This window comes from Acipenser ruthenus, chromosome 24 (genome assembly GCF_902713425.1).
Source record: "Acipenser ruthenus chromosome 24, fAciRut3.2 maternal haplotype, whole genome shotgun sequence".
NCBI classification, from domain to species: domain Eukaryota; kingdom Metazoa; phylum Chordata; class Actinopteri; order Acipenseriformes; family Acipenseridae; genus Acipenser; species Acipenser ruthenus.
Window position 1 is genome coordinate 4,242,499 of NC_081212.1, and position 21,653 is coordinate 4,264,151.

Here is a 21,653-nt window from a genome sequence, read left to right on the forward strand (position 1 = left end):
AATCATTGCAGGCTGTTTTTACGGATAGACACGTCTAGGGGTGAATTTCATTAGTTACTAAAACAAAAGCTGTGTATTTCATAGTTAGTATTTTTACCTAGATTCCTTTGGGGGGGGGAACTTGATGTAGACAATTCTAGATTGCAGCTCATATTTACGTACTTGTACCTGTGATTTAAGGCTTTATCTTGGCTTACCTGTATTTGATCAAACTTTGAATGGACATTTTGTTACTTTTTTAAACATCTATAGATCACGCCACAGTAAACGGAGTTCAGGGTCACTCGTGTGTCTGTTAAGTTTATTTTTTTTGCCCCCTGACCTCTCTCTAGAATCTCTCTTGTAAGAATCTATCCCGGCAACCGGAAAACGCTGGTCCTGATCCCTGCTGGCCGTCCAGTTAACGTGTTTCTGTTTCAGAAGCACACTTTTGAAAGGTCAAAGCTGGAAATCGTACCAGTCTAGTACCAAATGACAGCATGCTGCATAATGATGCGTACATTTGAGGAAGCTTTTGACCAGGCCATTTTTATAACAAAAACTTTTTTTAATAGGTTGGTTAGTAAAGTAGGTTGTATTTATGGCCCCATAAACAAACAAAAAGCAATACAATAGTTAGTTTACCATGATTCCTGTAGTCTCTATGACCATGGCATTAGTTGGACATTGCATATAGAAGCTGTTCTACACCAATGCAAGTGTTCAGTGTTGTTTAGAACTCATGTGGCTCTGTGATGTGCCCTAGGAACCAGATCTACAAGAAAACAAATTGCATGCTTAATGCTTTATTAAACAAATAACAAAAACAAGAAGCCAGGAATAGGCAATTAAAAAATGGCTCGGTTTAACCGTGATCTTTGCTCTAGCGCTGTCTGCACCCCCCACAGTAATATCTAGAAGAACTCTACCTTAACCAACTGCCTGCAGAAAATATCCTTCACGCTGGCATTTACCCTGTTTCTCCTCACACCGCATACTGCACAGCTGTAGCCTGTAGTGAAATGAGAGCCTCTACAACAGTAGCAGTCCTAAAAACCAGCAAACATATTCCCTTCTCCATTCAGTAATCCTCTCTCCCCACCGCTCCCTGAACTAATCGCTGTGCACGGGCTCAGCTCTCCTGCAGACTAGCGGGAGGCTGCTCCAATAGCCTTGTGACACAGCAGGACCCGGTTCCAATAATTCATCTTCCTTTCTCCGCTTCTTCACCTGCAAGGACTTTTTTTTTTTTTTTAAGCCTGCAGTTGTTTTTCATTTGCATTCTGGCAATGAATCATTCAGCTACGGGGGAGGGGGAGATAACTGTATATTTGTTCCACCGGTTTCATTCTGAAAAAGCGCTCAGGAGGTCAGCCTGATGGGGCGCCACTTTTAGATTAAAATCAGTCTCTATGGATTTGTGCTTCCCGCTACGTCGGTCTTGTCATTTGTCTTACGCATTCTAAGGCTGTGTTTTGCAGTGTATAACACAGAACGGATGAGGGTTTATTTTCCTGTTTTCACTTGGCATATCTGTGCCATACATGGCAGGTGTGTATAAATGATGCACACGGTCTAGTCTTTGTGTATACCTAGTTCAATTGTAACTTCAGTAAAACATTGTAACAAAGTGATTGTTTTTGGGATGCAACAATAGATACCTGTAGAAATGGATCGGTCTCTGGTTTTGTGAGAAGTCATCACACTACTGCATCAGTCTTGTGTCCTGAGAAGGTACTCAGACATGATCAGACAGTACTTTGTTCTCAGTGGGCTGTATCCAGTGGACGGAACGTACAGAAATACTGACCCTTCGTTGCCTCATTTCTGTTGCACAGTTTCCTCCAGGGATTGCTTCATCACCACTGACGGCCAGAATCTCAGCAGAAATCTTCACCTTCCATTTCCTGCTAAATGCCAAAATGCACTTGCCATAATAGCATAGATGCACTGCACAGCTGCTGTGTGTTCATGTTTTAATGTGTTTGTTTTGGAAGGAATTTGATTATGTTTGTGCTTTGCACACAGCTTCTGCTGATTGATGCGACTAGGGGTTCATCTTCGTTTAGCTACCTGGGACTCAGGACCTCACCTAAAAATTAGATGCTCCAGCTGAGAGGTTTGATTTATTTATTTTTTTTTCTGGTGCTTGGAACATGCTTGTTATACAAATAAATGCCTGGTGGAACTGAGTATTCCATCGAGGGAGGAAGCGCGTCCGTTATCAGTGTATCTGGGGAGAAGCTGTCCATTCCACTGCACGGCCCCTTCTTGAGTTGTATACCCCGAATGCAGCAAAGCATTACAGACGTGTAGCTAGCAAGGTTTTACTGACTGCTGTCCCTGACTCAAGATGATGGGAGCAGCAAATGGATGGGAATTCCTTTAATGGTGCAGGGCAGGGGTCTTGAGCCCCGAGTGATGGTGGTTGGGTGAAATATCAGTTTTGACCACTGTGTTGTCCCTTTTCATCATTTTAGACAGTAGAGAGATTTAAAAATGAAACTTTAAAGAATTCCTTTTTAAAGTGGTGTGTTGTTCATTTTTGCTATATTTATTAGTAGCTCGAAGTAAGTCCAGTCATTGCAGTTTAGTTTATTAAAGAAAATTTCATTTTTTTTCCCCCTTTTAGTTTACTGAGATATGAATCACAGTAGAAAGGCTGTATGCCCTGTGGGTGTCCGAGGGATCTGCTGTTTGACAGACTGCAGGGAATAGCAGTCAGTGACTGAACGCAGAGACTGGTTGGATGTTGATAGAAAACGACTAGAGCTGTGAGACGTGTGCGTTTTAAATACAGAAAGTCTATAGCACATGCCTAATGAGAAGGGACAGCTTCAGATATGGGTGTTCTGCCTCCTAAGTGGAAGGTACAACAGTTATTTATTGGAAAGCACTGAGTAATGATGAGATTTCTCATGTGAGCAGCAGTCGAGATTACCCACAGACAAAACCTTAGATCACACAGGTGATACATTTGGTTATCACTGTTATTTCTTTATTGGTCTCCTGAAATCTACTGTTTAAAACATTTATTTTTGTTTTTATTCTGAGCCATTCTTCAACCTGGGAAATTACTCTGTAAATGTAAGACCACTGCAAAACGTACACAAATAAATTAAATGTTTGAGTTGTATTGTTGTAATCAGATGTTTTATTTATTTCAGCAACAGCGCACCGTGTACAGACTGACTCTGGTTAAGGCCTGGAATGTTGATGAGCTGAGAGCCTACTCGGAACTAGTAACTCTTGGCAGACCGGATTTCATAGAGGTTAAGGTAGGTCTTTATTGCCGTTCACAATGAGCATTTATCTTATACAACAATGTGGGCTGTTCCTCATGAAATATCAAACCGATCGCAGGTGGCACAGTCCTGTGCAGCTCATCTCCTGTATTTATGTACTAATGGAAGAATTGCCCATTTTACAGCCAACAAACCAGCAACTAACCATTCTAGACATTTTATAGTGCATAGTTGATCATGTGATATGTCACAGTGAGTCGTCTACTTTGAATCACATGATACGTATTCCACAAAAGTTCCAATTATTATGAAATGTTTACCTAGATGTCTGTCTCTCTCTCTTTCTATGTCACATTTTCTGGGAGAGAAGCTGGGCTTTTCATGACGTAATCTGCCACCACTGCAGAACATCGACTTTGCTATTATTTACCGTTTGCTATTCCAATATTGTTTCTCTCCAGCGGGCGGCTGTGGTTTTGGCTTGTATTCCGCGCATAGTTCCTGCAATGTGCTCACGCAGGCTGGCACCCCGTCACAGGTTGCCTGTGCACCTCCACTTCATATTAAAAACCGGTCAATGTTGCTCACACTTCAAATCACTTTCCAGTGGCTTTCAATCATACACACCTAAACTTCAGTATTGCTCTTGATATTGAAAAATAAAAAGGAAATATTTACAGACTTCAGTAAAATACAAACAGAGAATGCACCTGATCAACACAGGTATTGGTAATGCTCAAGATTGTGGTGTTCATTTTAAACCGATCAAATGAATAGCTCAGTAGTTCAAATAATTTCAGATGCCACGAAGGGGTACACGGTTTACAAAAACCCAAAATAGCACGCTCTTTTTTTTTCTTTGCAGATCTTATTGATTGGCAGTTTTATGCTAGTGGGGAAAGCATTAAAACAAAAAAAAAAAACAGACTTGAAAATATTAGTCTTTTCAAATCATTTATGCGAACTTAACAAAATTCACAGTAAGTTTCTTCTTATGATAGACTCGCATGGGGTTATTTAATTTTAGTAGCATTTTTAAAAAGCCTGATTGTAGCAAAGTGGTTTGTAGTGTGCAGGTGCAGTGGTGATATGGCGCTCAGGATAAACAGACATAAGACAGTTCACGGTAAAACAGCTCTTTATTTGGCTGGGTTGCGTGCCGAGATCCCTTAAATAATAAGCATGGGCTCTACACAGCAATGTGTATCGCTCCGTGCAAAACAATGGGTTCAGTCCCGAAATAATACGACACGGTATATAATACACACACAACACGGTCACACGTCCACAGTAAGTGCTCTTAGTGTAGGTGGTGAGATACAGGGAATGTGCACAGGAGGGATATGAAGCCCAGGTTTGGAAACTGGCCCCTTAGCAACGGCTCCTGGATAGTTTAGCCATCTAACAATGACACATGCGCAACAGGACAAAGCAAACAAAACTCTCACGGTTAGTACACAAGTTTTTCCTCGTATGTCTTTGCATAACCATAACACAAGGAACAGATCGCTCGACTACATCCGCTGATATACCTTCAGTCACACCCCCTTTGGTAGCGAGTGCAATCATGTCTCCTCCAATCTGTGACAGACACACCGCAGTAAGGCGCTGACTTCTAGTATTGTGGCTTCACCCCCTTTTTGGATGGCTGACTTCCGACTGACCCTGGAATGAACTGTCAAACCCAGTCCGGGGCACACTGTTCTGTTATACCGTGCCCTCACAGGTCGGGAGGGAGACTGTTGACTCGGATTCATTCGCTCTCTGTCACACTGATTCAATCGAAGATTCCACTGTTTCGACAGAAACTTTTTAATATATAGACCCTTTTGGATGTCATACAAATGTTTATCTGTCTTTGATTTCTAATAGAGAGATTGAGTACCCTCCAGGTGTGTGCGCTGTGGTTGGTTATGAATTTATTGCAGGCGTAAATGCCTTTGCAGTCGGTGAGATAAAAACGAGAGATCAGCTATCGGATCAGAGAGATGTAATAAACGTCTGAAGATGCAGTGGGGATGTTCAGCCTTTGTTTGAATTTCTTCCAACATTTTTGAGTTAATTTAGCAAGTAAATATTATTCCCCAGTTTAGGGTATTATGTTGTAAGGCCTGTTTATACAATATAGATCTAATATTAAGCCTGTGACGCACAGATCTCTCACTGCTGTTAATTCTCATTGTGAAGCAGTTTAAAGAGTAGTACCCATGTCACTGAAGCTGTCAGCAAGGGTTTTTTATTTATTTTTTTAACACAAGGTAGGCGTAAAGTTCCAGTTCAGAACTGTTGAATAGACTGCTTTTCTTGTTGTTGCAATTACATTCATCAGTTGTTACAGAGGTTGTGACATGTCGCTATTGACATGCATGGCAGTACTGAATCGTGAGTATTGGAATGAGAAGGCTATCCTTTTATTTGAATGTCATTCAAGAATGACACACAAGAAGCCTAACTCTCTACTAGGTGTAATAAGGGTTTACACGTAGATGCTTAAAACACATCTTTACTGTACTGACACATTGGGGGCTGTGTTCAGGTGTTGGTGTGCAGCCAAATAGATTGGACGTAGTTTTCCCTCATTCCAAATTTGCAGATTGAGTTGTGACTTAATACAGTTTGCTATTAAGCATTTTGGGTTACCTTAAATGTGTTGCATCTTAACTTGAAGAGTTTATTTTACTGTTCAACACAAGCAATAGCTTTCCTTAAAAGTCTGTTCTTCAGGAAACCAAAAAACTATTTCCACTTACACCCAAAGAGATCCTGACTGCTAGTGTTTGTATAGTTTAATCTAATAAATGGTGTCCGACGACGAGGGAACCTGATTTTGGTTTTAAAAAATGAATTCACTTAGGAAGACTCAACAAATGTTTCGCAATTCCCGTAATGCATGTTGGCTGCAAAGTGGAGCCTTTCTGCTCGTTTTTCTAACGCCATGTGTATGTCAGACATGGAGAAAGTCTGCCAACAATGCAGCTATTCACAGTCTTAGTGTTTGCAGAAACCTCCTAGATCAACTTGTCTGTCTGTCTCGTGTCCTCTGCAAAGGATAAAAACAACATTATTATCATTTATTCCTGTGGTGCTTTTGATAGGCGCTGAGTGAGCACTCTTTCTCCTATTCGTTTTTTCTTCGATGTCATATGTCTATATTAGAAATGAGAGAGAAGGGGTTACCAGTGTATATCCATCAACAGCACAGTCAATATTACCTACAAAGGCAAGCTGTGTAATCAGGTATGTTGAAAACGTAGGTTACTATGAAACATTATCTGTAGGGCATAGTGTCTCAGCTGAAAAAGGACAAGGAAAAAGGACAACAGATTGCATAGTCCACATCGCATCACCGCAGTGCCGATGAATGCAGTTCTACGATGCTTATAGTTTATAGCTAAAATCCATTGCGTTATAAAATGGGACTTGATTCATAACTGCAAATATGAATTCGGTGCCAAGTAATTTTAGTGTTAATTTAATGACCCATCCTGAGTGGACCTCTGGTTCTTCATAGGTCTCAACCCAGTCTTAGCTGGATGGTAATAAACTGATCAATAAACAGAAAAGTGCAACCTCAAACTAACCTTTAATCTATCAGACATAAGGAGTAGTCTATCAAGCTTGGGAGAATTACTGTTGGGGAATAACCTGTATGTAACTCTTTTTATACTTAAACTGTAAATTCATTCTTCATCCGCAGTTTGTAATGGCGATCTCAAGCCTTAGAGAAAGCAGTGCAGTTGTAATGGAGATTGTGGATTGAAAGAATGTTCGACAGGAGAGTTCCTCTGATGCAGTCTCTAATCTTTACAGGCGATCGGTTACCTTTTAATTCTGTCACCAAATTAAAAGGTGGGGGGGACACAAATGTTCTACAACCATCAAACTATAGAATCAGAAGCCAGTGGATATTGATTAGAAGCCAGCACACCTCGTTGTATACCAAAATGCTTTATTTGTGCCTGGCCTTGTTTCCCCAGTGCGCCACGCTTAAGTGTTCATCCTGAGAACTCCAATAAGAAAGGGCAAGCATATGGCTTTCAGTCTATCTAGGTCACCCCTACTTGTGAAATGCTAGCCTTTTTGCTGGCAGCAGTTGGCAATATTGAGAAACCCTGTCCTGTAACCGGCAGTACTCCTCTTTTTATTTTATCTTAACATTTTGAAAACTTCACTGAAGGCATCTCTTCGCACACAATTGGTTTGTCTTTTAGAAGTTCTTTATAATTAAATATTTTTGCAGGAATTTTTTGTTGGATGGGTGAGAAAGATCAGCAACGTGATCCCCATACTAATGAGTAACTTGCAATTGAAAACCTATTTATTTAGCCTTGTCTTTCCCCTTTCCCAATTGTTTTTTTTTAAATGTACCGTGTATTGATGTTTTTTTGCATTGACAAGAAGTCATGAAATGCTGTTGTGTTGAGATCACTATGCAGGGCATCTGAGCTTGAGTGCACATTTTGGACAATTCCATCACAGTGCCTCAACTGGTTATTGCCTCCCAAGGGGAAAAACTGCATTTCCCATTGCCCCATAGCCTGCAGCATTTGAATGCTAAAACCACTGTGCCTGCTTTAGATTCACCGGGTTAATGCACTGGCACACCAGTTTATCCAGCCACCGTGGCGGTTATTGACGAGGTCATTATTTCTGGCTAATTAGTAAGTATGTTGCTGGTGCAACGGCTGACGTGAAGATGGACCGCTTGAACGGTGAACAAGCCACAAATAAGTCCTAGCTGTGTGATGCATTTTCTAAAGCTTTAACTAAAGGTCTGTTGAAATTGGAACGCAACATCATAATTAACTTTTATATTTGATGTTGGAAATTGAATGCAGCCGTTCTGCTGGCCTCATTGATTTGTAAAGAGACTGCTGTTTGGGTGCTGCTAATTCACCTGGGCTGGGGTGAGGGAACCCTGTGCCCCTACTCCTCAATTCTGGAGCACTGTTCGGCACTGTAATAAAAAGATGCTCGCTGTTTTCTTTCCATGCTCGTGACTGTCTACATCTACACACTGAGAATAGTTTGTGTACCAAGGCTGTGTAACCCGATCCTGTAACCATGCATTCCTGTTTATTACAGGATGTAATCCTCTTTGAAATCACCAATCCAGTGATTTATTATTTGGTATTTAGATCCATCACTGCTTAGATCAATTGAATACACCGGTTTTATCTTTCGAAAGAGTATTTATACATGCATGTTGGATCTTTACCGAACTATACAGCAATTCATTTCAAATTCGAATGCTTGGACTGGTGAATATTTCATTTAGTGGCCATAGACAATCCCAAGGCATACGAGAAGTGCTCCAGGATAATGTTCTTGCAAGAGGGTTTGTTACACATTCAGAATATGGCTATGCTTAAAATAACATTTCATTATTTAAACTACCGTGAAAATCTCTGATGTGATGCGCAAACGTTACCACATTAAATATTTACAGTGCTATGCCAAAATGTTCATAAAATATTGGGAAAGGATTAAACTGTACATGTAGGAATCCATTCAAATGCATCACTGATGCATTTTACTAAAGCTGTTCATAATTATTGACATTATTGTAAGCACTTTGCCATATTAATATCACATACGGTTTTGGAGGGTTTGTTTTTTTGCATTCGTTATGTGTTGCATTACCACTTTTTTCTATTCACCTAATTTATTATGAATTATAAAAGGATCTTTAATTGAATTGTTAGGAAACATTTTCAACTAATTGCTCATCGTTTGTTAGACCATGGATTAAAGGACACACTTCCACAAACACATACTTTATCATTCATACAGCATTATTTCAAATGGAATAGTATTTAGTATTTTTACAGTGTTGTATTGTACATGTGCTTCTGCTGTGCCTTACAGTTGTCCTGCTCCAGTGAGGGGGTGTGATTCGCCAGATATTTTGGTTGCAAATATTTATGGCTTTACAGTACAATATTTTTGAAGTTCATACCGCAGGTTTTTTTTTTCTTTTTTTTGTAGGGTGTTTTGTAATGAATTTTTTGTAAAGCAGTTTTTTCATTCAGCCATTTTATCTTGTTGTTTTGGAAGGCATTCCTTTGAAAAGGGGCGGGACTGACAGTGATGTGAACCAATCACATGACAGACTGAGACTATTACCCAGTGGTGTGAGGATGTGAAGGCAATAGTTAAATCTATTTTTGCACCTATGATGAGGTTTTAACCAATCACAGGCCATAATTTCTAAGCACTGATGTATATAGTTGGCCCCAGCAGTAGAATATACTGCATAGTTATTTGGTAACAGTACAAAGTAACATAATAAGCATTTAAAGTGAGTTCTAATGCCATTTCATTTCTCTTTCACTAGGGTGTAACTTACTGTGGTGAAAGTTCAGCCAGTAGCTTGACCATGGCTAATGTCCCGTGGCACGAGGAGGTCATCCACTTTGTACAACAGCTTGCTGACCAGCTACCCGACTACGAGATCGCCTCCGAGCACGAGCACTCAAACTGCCTCCTGATTGCACACAAGAAGGTAAGAGCTCTCTCTAAAACCCCTCATACTGTTACACATTCAAATGCATACAAATAAACCACTTCAATACGTGGCTCAATACAATACTCACAGAACACCCTCCCATCTAAAACCATCCAGGGGGATGAAGCAGCATTTCTAGAGCTCTTGTAATAATATAATCCGTTTCCTTCTCGAAGGACTGTTGTTGAGTTTGTATATTGAACACTTACTGATGTTCGATTTAATGCGTGGGAACCAAAACTACTTAAATTATTAATGAATTATGCTTAATTGAGCCATCGGTTCTAGACGGCAGATAAATTAATCATTTTAAATAATTACACAGTTCTGTGGCATGGAACAGGATTTGTAACTCTGGTCTCATTTATAATGCAAATCTCTGACTAAGGGGGCAGTTCTGGGGGTATTTTCAATTGATTTTAATCAATTTTCTGTTTGCACTGTATTTAAATACATGAAAATAAAACATTGGTTTGTATTGCCACAAAAACAAGTGAAGATCCAAACTACTATAAGTGCAATAAAAGCGGTGACCAGTCTTGTTGAAGTAATGGATTTTAAAGCTTGCGTTTTTGCACACTTTGAAAGTCAGCAATGCATTAAACAGACATGGCATGCAATGTTCAAGATATAGGCGTTCTTCCAACCCCTAGTTTAAATGATCTTAATAGAGGCAGTCTTAATTGTCCTGTACTGATGTGGCTTGGGACTGAACATATTGAAGTACCCTCTAACTGGGAATAGTGTATCTGGACTATTGATGCAAGAATCTACCAAGCAACTGGTGCCCACCCAGTCACAATAATCTACCCTGAATTTGCTTATTTTGTTACTGTTGCCCAATTCATTTTTCATGTAGAATAGCAATTACTGACTGCCAGGGAATAATCTTTTTCTATAGGAACGTGTTTGTGACTGATTAATGCTGTTCTCTCAAACACATTTTGCAGTAGCTTTTGTCCTGAACGAAATGATAAAAAAAAAAATGCCTTCAGTTGGAGTTCCGTGTTTCCTGTCAAAAGTATTACAAAGCTATCGTCCATTTTAATACACTGTGATCTGTCATAGACGGGCTCAGCTCTGGTACACTGTCAATATTTCATCTCATTGGCTTGTCTTCCTTCCTTCCTTCCTTCGGGAGTCCTGGCTTTCTTCCCCTGTCTGGTCATTGCTCCCCTGGTTTAATTTACACAGGGTATGGAAGCGCTGTGCTGTGCGTACCTGGTAATCTTTTTAAGCTTGTTTTTTTTTTTTTTACACCCACCGCAGCAACATCCAAGTAACTTATGGGTTCTCCTGTGCTTTGATCTTCATGATCCCTCCTTTTATACACATTCTATTATATCACAACCAGATACTGGGTTTTCAAAAGCTCCAAGGAGACGAACAGGAGCTTAAATCTTTCTGGTGTGGTTTTACAAGGACACCAGTGGGGTTTAAAGGCCAGCATGTTTAAAGCTACAAAAGGTTGACTATTGCAGAACACTGTAGCTTTTGCATACTTGTCATTCATTAACACATTCAGGTCCATTTTAAAGGGATGCAGCTCATGAAATAATTCCACCAACCTTCCCTGTCCTGGTCTTCCATTCTCTATGTAGTTGTGACAAGTTTTGAAAGACGCACATGTTACAGCAAAAGCATACTGTTTTACTTTCAGGTAGTCTGTTGCACTTCCTGGGTTATTTAACTGTATTATTAAATTAATCTTTCAGGGAACACTGATTTTACCCATACCCCAAAACATTGAATTTCTACAGCAACTTAGACCCCAGGTGCCTTTACCAGTCATTGGCCAATGGGGATGTTTTTGTATATCTTGGACACTAAAATGGAATACATATGACATAAATGTCAACTTCTTCAAGGCCACATGAACATATTTTGCAGCCTGCAAGCTGACAATTATAGCGAGAGGGTTACATGACATTAAGGTGTAAACAATTCTGTTTACAAAGAAAATTTTCGCTAAACCTAATGCTAAAGTCATCTCAAACAGCATTTTCCTTTTTTCTTTTTTTTTTTTAATTAAAAGTTTTATGGTTTGTGAGGATCTTGCATTGGTTTGAATCAAATGATACTGAATATTGGAGCAATGTAACCCAGAAACACTCGGAACGATTTCAAACACCAGTAAAGATGATGTGAAAAAAGCCGTTAAGTGACATTTGATGCTTCTTGCTCCTTAATATCGGCTCGCTATATATACTGTGAGCTTGTCCAATTCCAAGTGAAGTCATGTTAGCCCTGGTTTACAGCAGATTGCAGGTAGCATAAGGACGCTGAAATGACTCCCTCCTAATTGCAGCTATGATTTCAGATGTTGGATAGAGCATTTGCTCTCACCTTTTTGTGCACAGTTTGGAACTGATTAAACTTGCTTGAGGCTCATAACTCAATGACCTGCAGTTGTAGTCCCTGTGGAAGTGCATTGATTTTTGTCAGTCCTCAGAGGCAGGCAGTGGCTGCACTGTACAGACAAAGGGGTACTGTCTGCACTAAAGCTGCTTTCATTAGTTAATGCTGCTGTTCTTTTAAACAAGGAAAACGTTTTGCTTTATTTATTGAAACCTGGAACTGTAGTGAATTAAAGTGGAAGGGGTTGTGGCCAGGAAGTGACATTATAAAAGGCACTAATTTATTAGGCCAATCATATTAGTTGTGTGAAGGCTGTCATAAAATGAAATACAATGGGGAGGAATTGAGATTAGGCTTGGAAAAAAAAAATGGATGCCGGAATCTTTTCACAAGTGTATTAAGAGGGCAATATGTCTTTGCTTTGAGGAGCTCAGTCTTGTCTAAAACACATCTTTATCAATGCAAGGCAGGTTGAAAAGTGGTACCAACGAGTTGCATTTATTGTTAATGTTGTATGGATTACAGACTGCACTAGCTTAAATTTGTCAGGACTTCAGCATACTGAAGCAGAGAGAGTGCCATAGCAGGTTTCCGCTCTGCTGCAGTGTGAAGTGAGCATTCCATAATGTTTACACAGGTGATTCTCTCACACTTCTGGAGTTGTGGCAGCTTTAGTTTTCACACCAGCATTGATAAATTGCTTAAGAAATGGGAGCAGAGCCCAGAGCAGTGTTTTAGAGAACTAGCTGGAGCGTGGACTGTCTGATTTGAAGGGTTGCCAGTACCGCTCTCCGCCTTCCTAGTCCATCAGACTTCCAGGCTGCCTTGGTTGTGGGTACTGTACCTCGAAGTAGCGGTAGACATGGTCTCTTTTTTTATGGTTGGTTTAGCTTACATTGAAGGTATTGCATAATCCAGACTACAGGGATATAGTGAATTGCTTGAAACTACTGCATGTAGAATGGATACAAGTTACTCCACATACTTTGAATACAAGTCATGGTTGCAAACTTTTTCATGATCCAGCCACCTGTTATTTATAATGCATGTTCGGATAAATTAAAAGCCAGCATTGGGATATCAGTGGATGCAGACCTTGCTATAGAGCACTTTAAAGGGATGGAAGTAAGACTCCCATTGCACAGCAGTTTAATCCATTCCTGTGAGTTTAGTAAGACACACCTGAGCTTGTTACTTATCCATCCCTGCTTTACATGGCTGTTTTCATTAGAAGTAAAATTATGTTTAAAAGCCTAAAGGATTGGCAATAAATTGAGAGTCTGGCTAATCAATTTACTTCATCTAAGTTGCGATTTTAAACATCAACAGCGTTTAGCGGTCTATTTCATCTAGACTGAAGTCTGTGCCTCCTTGTCATTCTCTGGTATTTGCTGGAAATCAAAGAATGGAGACTTGGAGAGGTATAGGTTTTGTGCTGAAGCATTATTTTATTTTAATTGCAGATTGTTTCTTTTAGGAGCCCCTGACACCAGGGACCAGTAATCTGTTCATAGAGCTTGTACTGTTCATAGTTCTTACTCAGTAGCTGTATTGGCACTTACATCCAGGAAAAAATGTACAATCAATGTTTTTTTTATTTATTTTATTTTTTTTACAGCACTCTGACAGTATTGTTTTTTAAAAGTTTTATTGTTAACTTCAGTTCTTTCCATGCAAATTTGTATACAGCTTCATAATGACACAGTTACAGATTTTTTTTTTAAACAAACTGCCCTCCCAAAAACCTACTTGCTAAATACGCCTGTGGGTTTAATCATTTGAAAGTGCGCCGTGGTGTGATTTTGCAGCTTTCTAGCTATACAAAACCTATACATTACATTATGTAGTTGCAGTTGAATATTATCGGTACTATACTGCTGTATGGAATCTGTGAATGTCATTTAATTCACCAAAACATTAAAATGCATGTGTTACATGTTCTGTTTTCTTGTAGTTTAAAGTGGATGGCGAGTGGAGAACATGGATAGACTACGAGAGGTTCCAGGAGCTGATGAAGGAGTATGAGGAGAGCGGGGGTGCCAGGGTCTTCTCTGCAGCAGACTACATGGCCAGGACCCCGCAGTGGGCATTGTTCGGTGCCAAGGGGAGGGGCTTCGATCCAGCAGATACCCGCTTCCATCGGAAAAACAAATCAAAGGACATCTCCGGCTGCTGATGTCCACTTTGTTGATCTGCCTCTCTGCTGCAAACAGAATTTAAGCTGTCCAGAAAAAAACACATTTTTTTTATGTCTCTGGTTTTATTACATGATATTGAACAGTTGTTGTACCAACACTAAATTAGCTTTAGAATGTGGTTATGAATGGATAACGATATTCACATTTTGCTCAAGGCATTTTTCTGATGCATTTTGGAAATGTTGCAACAGCTATTTGCAAACAAGGGAGCTGCTATTCCAGGTTCTCTTTTGTTTTGAACTGCTCAACAGTGGGTTTTAGCAACAGTTCACGGCACCGCAATGATGATTTGAGAACAATTGTTATTTTGCTGTGGAACCTGATTCTTTGCTTCAGAAATTCAGTCCTCAGTGACCTTGCAATGGAGACTGAATCCACTAAAGGCAAGATGTTCCCTCAAAATGTAATCTGTATTTTTAACTTTTTATAGGGAAACTTGTTTGAGATATAGTCACCTTTTATTGTCTTAGCTAGACAGTACTCTGCAGTTTCCAACCTGGACATATGGCCAGTGCATCTCTTTGGTTGTACAGTGCTGTTTCTGTTCATTTAATGTTTTGGATAGTGAAATTCAATCTGAGTGTATTTTTTGAGAGCCCACAAGCTTTCATTCCCCTGTTTAGTTTTGTTGCATTTGTTGCTTTTTTTTTCAGCATTAGAATTGCTTCATTTCACCGTCAGATATGCTCGATCTAAATAATTTGTTTCTGCTATTTTTATTTTCGGAGGAGACAGGAACGTCATTTAGTGCCACATCAGTGTGGAAAGGACTACGAATATACAGTTCCACTTCAGGTCATTTCTGACACATTTCCAACTGCATTACGTAACCATTCTCTGAAACTCACTCTCATCTAATCTACCACCACCAGAGCTCAATTCAAACTTGGGTTGCTGGAGTGTAAACTAGTTTCAACATTGCAACCCGGTTTGATCATCAGCTGTTGACAACCTTGCTGCAATGAATGCTTCTAAAGAGATCTTTAATGAGCTGATTAACCCAGTGTGAGTTCAGGTGCAGTTATCATATTAAATTGTACAGAAGCTGCCAGCACTTGAATACTTAAAGGGATGCTCGTGGATGGTACCATTGCACATCAGCCTCTTGAAATGGCCATTTAGTCAGTCTGCTTAATTACAGCATCCCTGCTGAATCCCACCCTATTAAGAGATGTAAGATCCCTTGATTTTGAAACGGGAGTAATTGATCCATCTTTGTTGGGTGTTCTTTGGTTAATGTCAGGTGAAGAGAGAGTACAGGGCTGCATTTATTTGAACGGCTTTTATTAGTACAGAAGTGGATGCGAGCTAGAAAACTAAAACGGTATCAATGCTGCAGATCACATCCATTAGGATCACCTGTTTAAAAAATACAATAAAATAAAAAGAAAGTCTCCATTGTGTGAGCTGCAATACCTGCCTTAATCTGCGAGGTTCCATTAGTATATGGAGCAGAATTTGAGATCTGTTTACTGCAGACCTGTATTAAAACTGCATGGAGACAGTAGATTTCAGGAGTGAGGTCATTTTAAATAAACACACACTGTTTAGCTTTAGGGGAAAATTGATCTCACTGATACTGCTGAAGAAACACCCATATGTGTTTTTTTATAATTTTTTTTTTGTCTTTTTCTTGTGTTTTTTGATAATGTTACAATGTGTCAACTAGGAACAGGTTTTAACAGTGAATAAAGGAGCTTGTGCATGTGTATCTGTTTGTTCATATTGTTCTGATTTATTCAAAGGATTTGAATGGTAACGCTGGGCAAGGAAGAGCATGTGGAGGATGCAGATATGAAGGCCCGGGGGGGGGAGGGGGGGGGTGAGCAGCCTTCCACATTGATGCTCATTTCCCAGGCGGTTGTGTCACAGTTGAAAGGCGCACTGCTCATTTATTCTGAAGGTAATTGTGTTTTAATAATCCCTTTGACTGATAAAAACAGTGTTTTACAAGCAAATGTTGCCTAGTTACTAATACAGTAATCCGTTGCATATCCGACTGCGGTGGGACCAGAGTAAGGGCGGAGATGTAAAAAGGCGGATGAGTGAATCCTGTTTTAAATACCATTATACACAGCTGTAACAATTACTAAATTCACACAATTACTGTTTTGAGATTCAGCTTTTATTAAGGAGCTCCCCAACATTCCTTGTTTAGAAAGATACAGGTCAATAATAAACTAACGTTGCTGAAGAGATTGATCATGGCGGACATGTGACCGTACTGCTTTTTATCGGCTCACAATTCCCAGAGGGCCTCGTAGTGTTGTGGCCTAATGTGCTACTTTTCAATTTGAACTACAATTGTTTTTATTTTTTAACCCTTTGACACTGATAGCTCAGCGGTTCATCACGGCTAACATTTGGAATTCTCTGACTCCTAAGTGGATACATGTAGTTCTAGTTTAATGTGCTGTCCTGCCTAAATTAAGTGAAACTCGTGAGATCAGCTACACTGGACTGAATGTCCCAACACTGATACTTCAGTCCTTCTCTGAAAAGACAGCAAGTGACTTGATTTGCCTTGAGCCACTCCTAAGACTTTCTCCTGTTTAATGGGTTTGTGTGGTTTACCATGCCTGCCATTAGTTTTACTACAATCATCTTGGGTGATGTCTTAAACACAACTTAGAAAATACTGGCAGACATGAAAAGCAATTACTCGTTCCCTCGCATAAGTCATCCTATTAGTGGTTCAAAGACTAAATAATAGCCTTTTATTGATCCACGCTGTGCTACTGATAGGCTTTCACGCCCCACAAAATGTGCCTTCAGTTACAGATCGAGAGCCACCGCTGAGTTGCAACAGCGTACCTGGAGAAACTAAAACAAAACAGCAAGTGATTTACAAGATTGCTTTCCTGAATTTGCAAATGGCTCTGGGTAAACACTGCAGGACCATGGCTTTGGTTCAAAAGATGGTAACAAAGAAAACGCATGTGATTTCAGATTCAGGCTCAGACTCAACAATAAAGGAGGCCCATTCACCCCCACTGCTATGATGTTCACAGTACAAATCTAGGTTAATGTACCCTCCCTCTTGCAATTTAAATCAATAGGCACCTCAGGGGTTTCTTTACTAAAGCCAGATATCTTGGCATTTCTCTCTCTGGCACATCAATACGGTTTTAATTAGTCTGTTGTGTGTGTTTTTGTTTAACAGGGATAGAAAAGCAGACCAGTGTCAAAGATAATTTAGTCCATCAACGTTCTAAGGTTGAGTGTACAAATCAAAATGACTGTCATAGTCATAATATACTGTTGTTCCAAAACTGGGCAAAGGACTTTTGAAAACCCTGTTAACCAACAGAGAGAGCTGCTGCAACCATCTCTCCACCCACAGCAATGTGCTCACTGAATGTGGCTGGAATAACGCTTGTAAAGTCATTCTTTTGAAAACAGTCTGTGTCCTGCTACAAGGAAATGCGGACTGTTTTATGACAGATTTTTGAACTTTGTAAAACCAGCATTTCCAAACTGCTTATGTAGCCATGGGCCCTAATGAATGAAACCATGTAGATAAAAATCCCAATATACATACTTTGTACAGTGGCAGACAAATAGTAATTACTGACTTCAAGAGGCCTGCTGCACGACATCAGTTAATCATAAGTACAAGAAGATGGGAGAAGAAAGATTACCCAGACGTGGCTGGGAATCAGGTTTGCTTTGAGAGCAGGGGTGGGTTTTCACTGTTACTTCTTTAAAGAGCTTCACATAGAATTTCAGATTAAGATGGGACTTGTAATAAGAGGTACATATCTGAGGTCTTTTGAAGTTGATTCCTGCAAAACCTATAACACTCAATCATAACATCTGAATATTGCATATCATGGAAATTAGGTAAAGCTGGGTCCGCATTGAGCTGATTTGACCCGACTGTTGGCAAAGCTGTTTGTGGATTATTTATTTTTTTTTATATTGGAAAATATTTGTTCTAATAAGAGACAAACTTCGCTATAATAATATAACATTATAAGAACTGAAAACGTAGTTTTTCTGCATCTCCCAGAAACAGAAGGCGATCTCTAATCCATTGTAGCAACTGATGTAAAGTGAAATCTCTACCAAATATGTTTAGCACAGAGTTGTTGGCTGCCGTTTTGGGACAATGAAAATGCTGCTGTTTGCCTTTTTTTTGGCTTGTCGTCGACATGACACAAATCATTCAACATCATGCACACCACATAATAACCGTGCTGATTTTGTTTCAGTGGAAAACGTTGTTGCTATTCCATTTGTTTGTTTACAGATGTGAGGCAGCCAATTATTCATGCTGAATGCCTTGCTGTAATCCTATTTTCAGTGTAATGCAGCTTTTTTTTTTTTTTTTTTTTTTTATAGCCCAGACACATTTTCAAATAGATCAAACCCAGGTTTACAGAAGCTGAAGCCTGCTTCTTTTTAGCAAAACCTCTAACCCTAACCTGTATCCATAGCAATGTTACAGAATTTACTGAATGGAAATAAAACCTCATCATTAGTTAAAATAAAGGACTTTCTGAACCAATTCCAGCTTTCAACGTGCCTGAAGTTTCAAAAACTTCATAATAGTTCATAATTGAATGCAATGGCATTTGTCAAGGTTGTGAACTAAATGCATCTTTCACTAAGAAGGAAACGGTTTCTTCTGAATATAGTTGACATTTGAAATCGTAACTATTGTGCTATAGGTATTCCTAATGTATAACAACCAAAGAAACAGACAGAACTCAACACATACCAATTCAACATAACAACAGTTATAAAACAATGTTATAGGAATATAATCTACAATAAAATCTAAACAGAGGCCATTTCTCATCGCTACTCAAGAGGTGCTTTTGCGAATAGCAATACTTCAATTTGATATAAGGTACACGTACAGTACCTAGTTTTGTTTTCTTGTGTACACATTCAGGAACACAAGAGTATATGGAGTATATGATTGTGCTGGTTCTGTATATGCATTACTTGATCAGAATACACACTATGCTTTCACTGTTTCCATAGTTACCACATGTGTTCATTTAACTTTATTATTGAATTACATAAAGGCTGTTAGGCTTGGGGCAGCTGCATGAACAGGGGATATGGGTGGAATAGTTCATTCCTGACCCCTTTTGAAGTGTTGCATATATATCAGTCATACTAGATCATCTTTGGAGCTATTTCATATATATATATATATATTTCAGCTACAGAAAAAACATGTTCTAGTGTTTACTCTTGAATTAACAAGGCTTGTGATTTTTTAAGAGGCAATGCTCTATAAAGTGGCTCAATTCCCAATTATGTTGGCTGCCAATGTTCTTATAAAGCCACCTGGTGCATCTGATTTGCCCAGGAATTGTGATCTGTTATGTAAATACAGCAAGCTGGTTGCATGTGATTCCATAAAGGAACAGGTTGCCGTAACAGTATGTTCCTTTTGATCATCCCATGATGCTTCCATATATCTGTTTTTGAGCAGGCTCTGTCTGTATAGTATGGGTTTCTGTGAAGAAGTAAATCTGTTTTTTTTTTTTTAATTCACAGTAAAATGAACGTTCCCATTTATTATTTTGGCGTGTTAAAATAGTTTACAATTCCCTCAACTTACTGTGCGGCAATTGAAAAGTCATTTATGGTACCTACCAACAAAAGATATTCACCTCCTCCAGAGTTAATCTTCCCATTGATGTTCAACTGCTTAATAGCTTTTTTTATATTCCCCTTACTATTTTATGGTGTTTGCCAGGGGTTCATTTGTAAACAAAAAGGTACCGGATCTGGGATCCGGTGCGGTCCGGCACAAGTTAACCCCTGGTGTTCTGTTGCTCCAATATTGAGTAACTGCCATGTTTCTCTATATCTGGTTTTAAGCTTGCCTAAAGAAAGTGCCGCTGCTTCCTGTGTTTCATGGGCACATTTACAGTTCTGGTAAGGCGCCATACTTCAAGACCCCTTCGCTCGTCAGGTTCAAACTGAAACTCACTGCAGCTCGACAGGGGGTGGGTTTGAGGATAATTGGAGTGTACAGTGTCGAGCGTCAATTATCTGAACTATCTGAATACCAACACTGATCAGCATGAAGATGGGGCTTGGTTGGAGATGCTCCCACTGTATATTTTGGTGACATAATGAACTGAACAGTTGACACACCGCAGTAACTTCGGCATTCATACAGCAGTAACATTTTGCAATCAGGCACCTTTGACTCAAGTTGTAGCCGAACAACCTGGAAATACTGTGTTACAACCCTGCCTGCCTTTCAATGTCAGTAGGGATTTGAAAACCATATTCCTGAAATATTTCCCAAAAGCCCAAATGTTAACATCATATCTTGGCAGTGGACAGTGCTGAATCACATAACTGAACATGTTTTTCAAATCTATTTGAGGAAGACTTGTCGGGTATACCAGTCATTTTAATAAATAACAGTAACCAAATCCCCTCGATTTCATTTATGTGTTTCCCACACTAATGTAGCAACCAATACTCAGTCCCACTGTAGTGCATAAACATTATAAAATATAAATTGCTAATGTCACCTCTTAATATTAATAATTACAGTGATATTAATATCATGCACAGTACAGCAACAGTTCTGTGTGTGGTTAGAATATTAAACCATCTGCATAGATATATGGCTGACTCCCTATAAATATGCAAATAATTGGCTCTGCAGTATAACTGCTTGAAAGCACATTCAGTGCACAGCAGATACAGAAGGGAGAAAACACTTGGCTGTTTTCCTGAACTACTGTTTCAATGGATGTTAATACACCGGACACTGATTGAATACTTTTTACCTATAACCTTCCATAGCAAAAAATGAATAAGACATTGACGGCAAGGTTCACTGACCCCAGTTAGCACTAATCTTGGACTACTCCATGTTAATTTAGGCTCTAAGATTAGAGCTAATCCAGGTCTGTGAAACTAGCTTCAAATTAATTTGCACACCTCCCTGGTACATGGATTACTCTAGATTTAAAAAAGAACGCGTCCAATTAGAAAAGGTATCCATTAAATCCCTGCAATAAAGGAAACATAACTGCAGTACTTAAGGCACAGCTTTTAGTAAGGAGTTCCACCAGATATACTGCTTTGAGGCAGGTTCAACCATATACAGAGTCCTCTAAGAACAGCCACTTGACATTTCTAAGCAAAGTGCTTTTCATGTTCAAATTCATGAAATTCCATCAGACCCACTTTACACTGCCCTTGAAATCTCTCAGTGAAGAGACAACATTACCATGTATTACGCTAAAGATATCAGTTCACTAAAACTGTACGGAAAAGGCATGCAATTCCATCTTGGGTGACGTTGATACACTCCTTGATGGAATAGCAACCTTACTACCTAGAGTCCAGTGTACAGCTCTGGCAAAAGTTTTGCAT

At 39.4% G+C, this 21,653-nt stretch overlaps 1 protein-coding gene across 1 annotated transcript in view; it reads left to right on the plus strand.

The window, feature by feature from the left end:
* Nucleotides 1–15,999, plus strand: part of LOC117429105 (S-adenosyl-L-methionine-dependent tRNA 4-demethylwyosine synthase TYW1-like) — a 54,401-nt gene extending 38,402 nt beyond the window's left edge. Inside the window, exons 14-16 of the mRNA XM_058998106.1 lie at nucleotides 3,147–3,257; nucleotides 9,562–9,729; nucleotides 14,045–15,999. Coding sequence (XP_058854089.1) covers nucleotides 3,147–3,257; nucleotides 9,562–9,729; nucleotides 14,045–14,266 — 501 coding nt within the window. The 3' untranslated portion in view covers nucleotides 14,267–15,999. The remainder of the gene's footprint in view (nucleotides 1–3,146; nucleotides 3,258–9,561; nucleotides 9,730–14,044) is intronic.
* The last annotated feature ends 5,654 nt before the right edge of the window (nucleotides 16,000–21,653 follow it).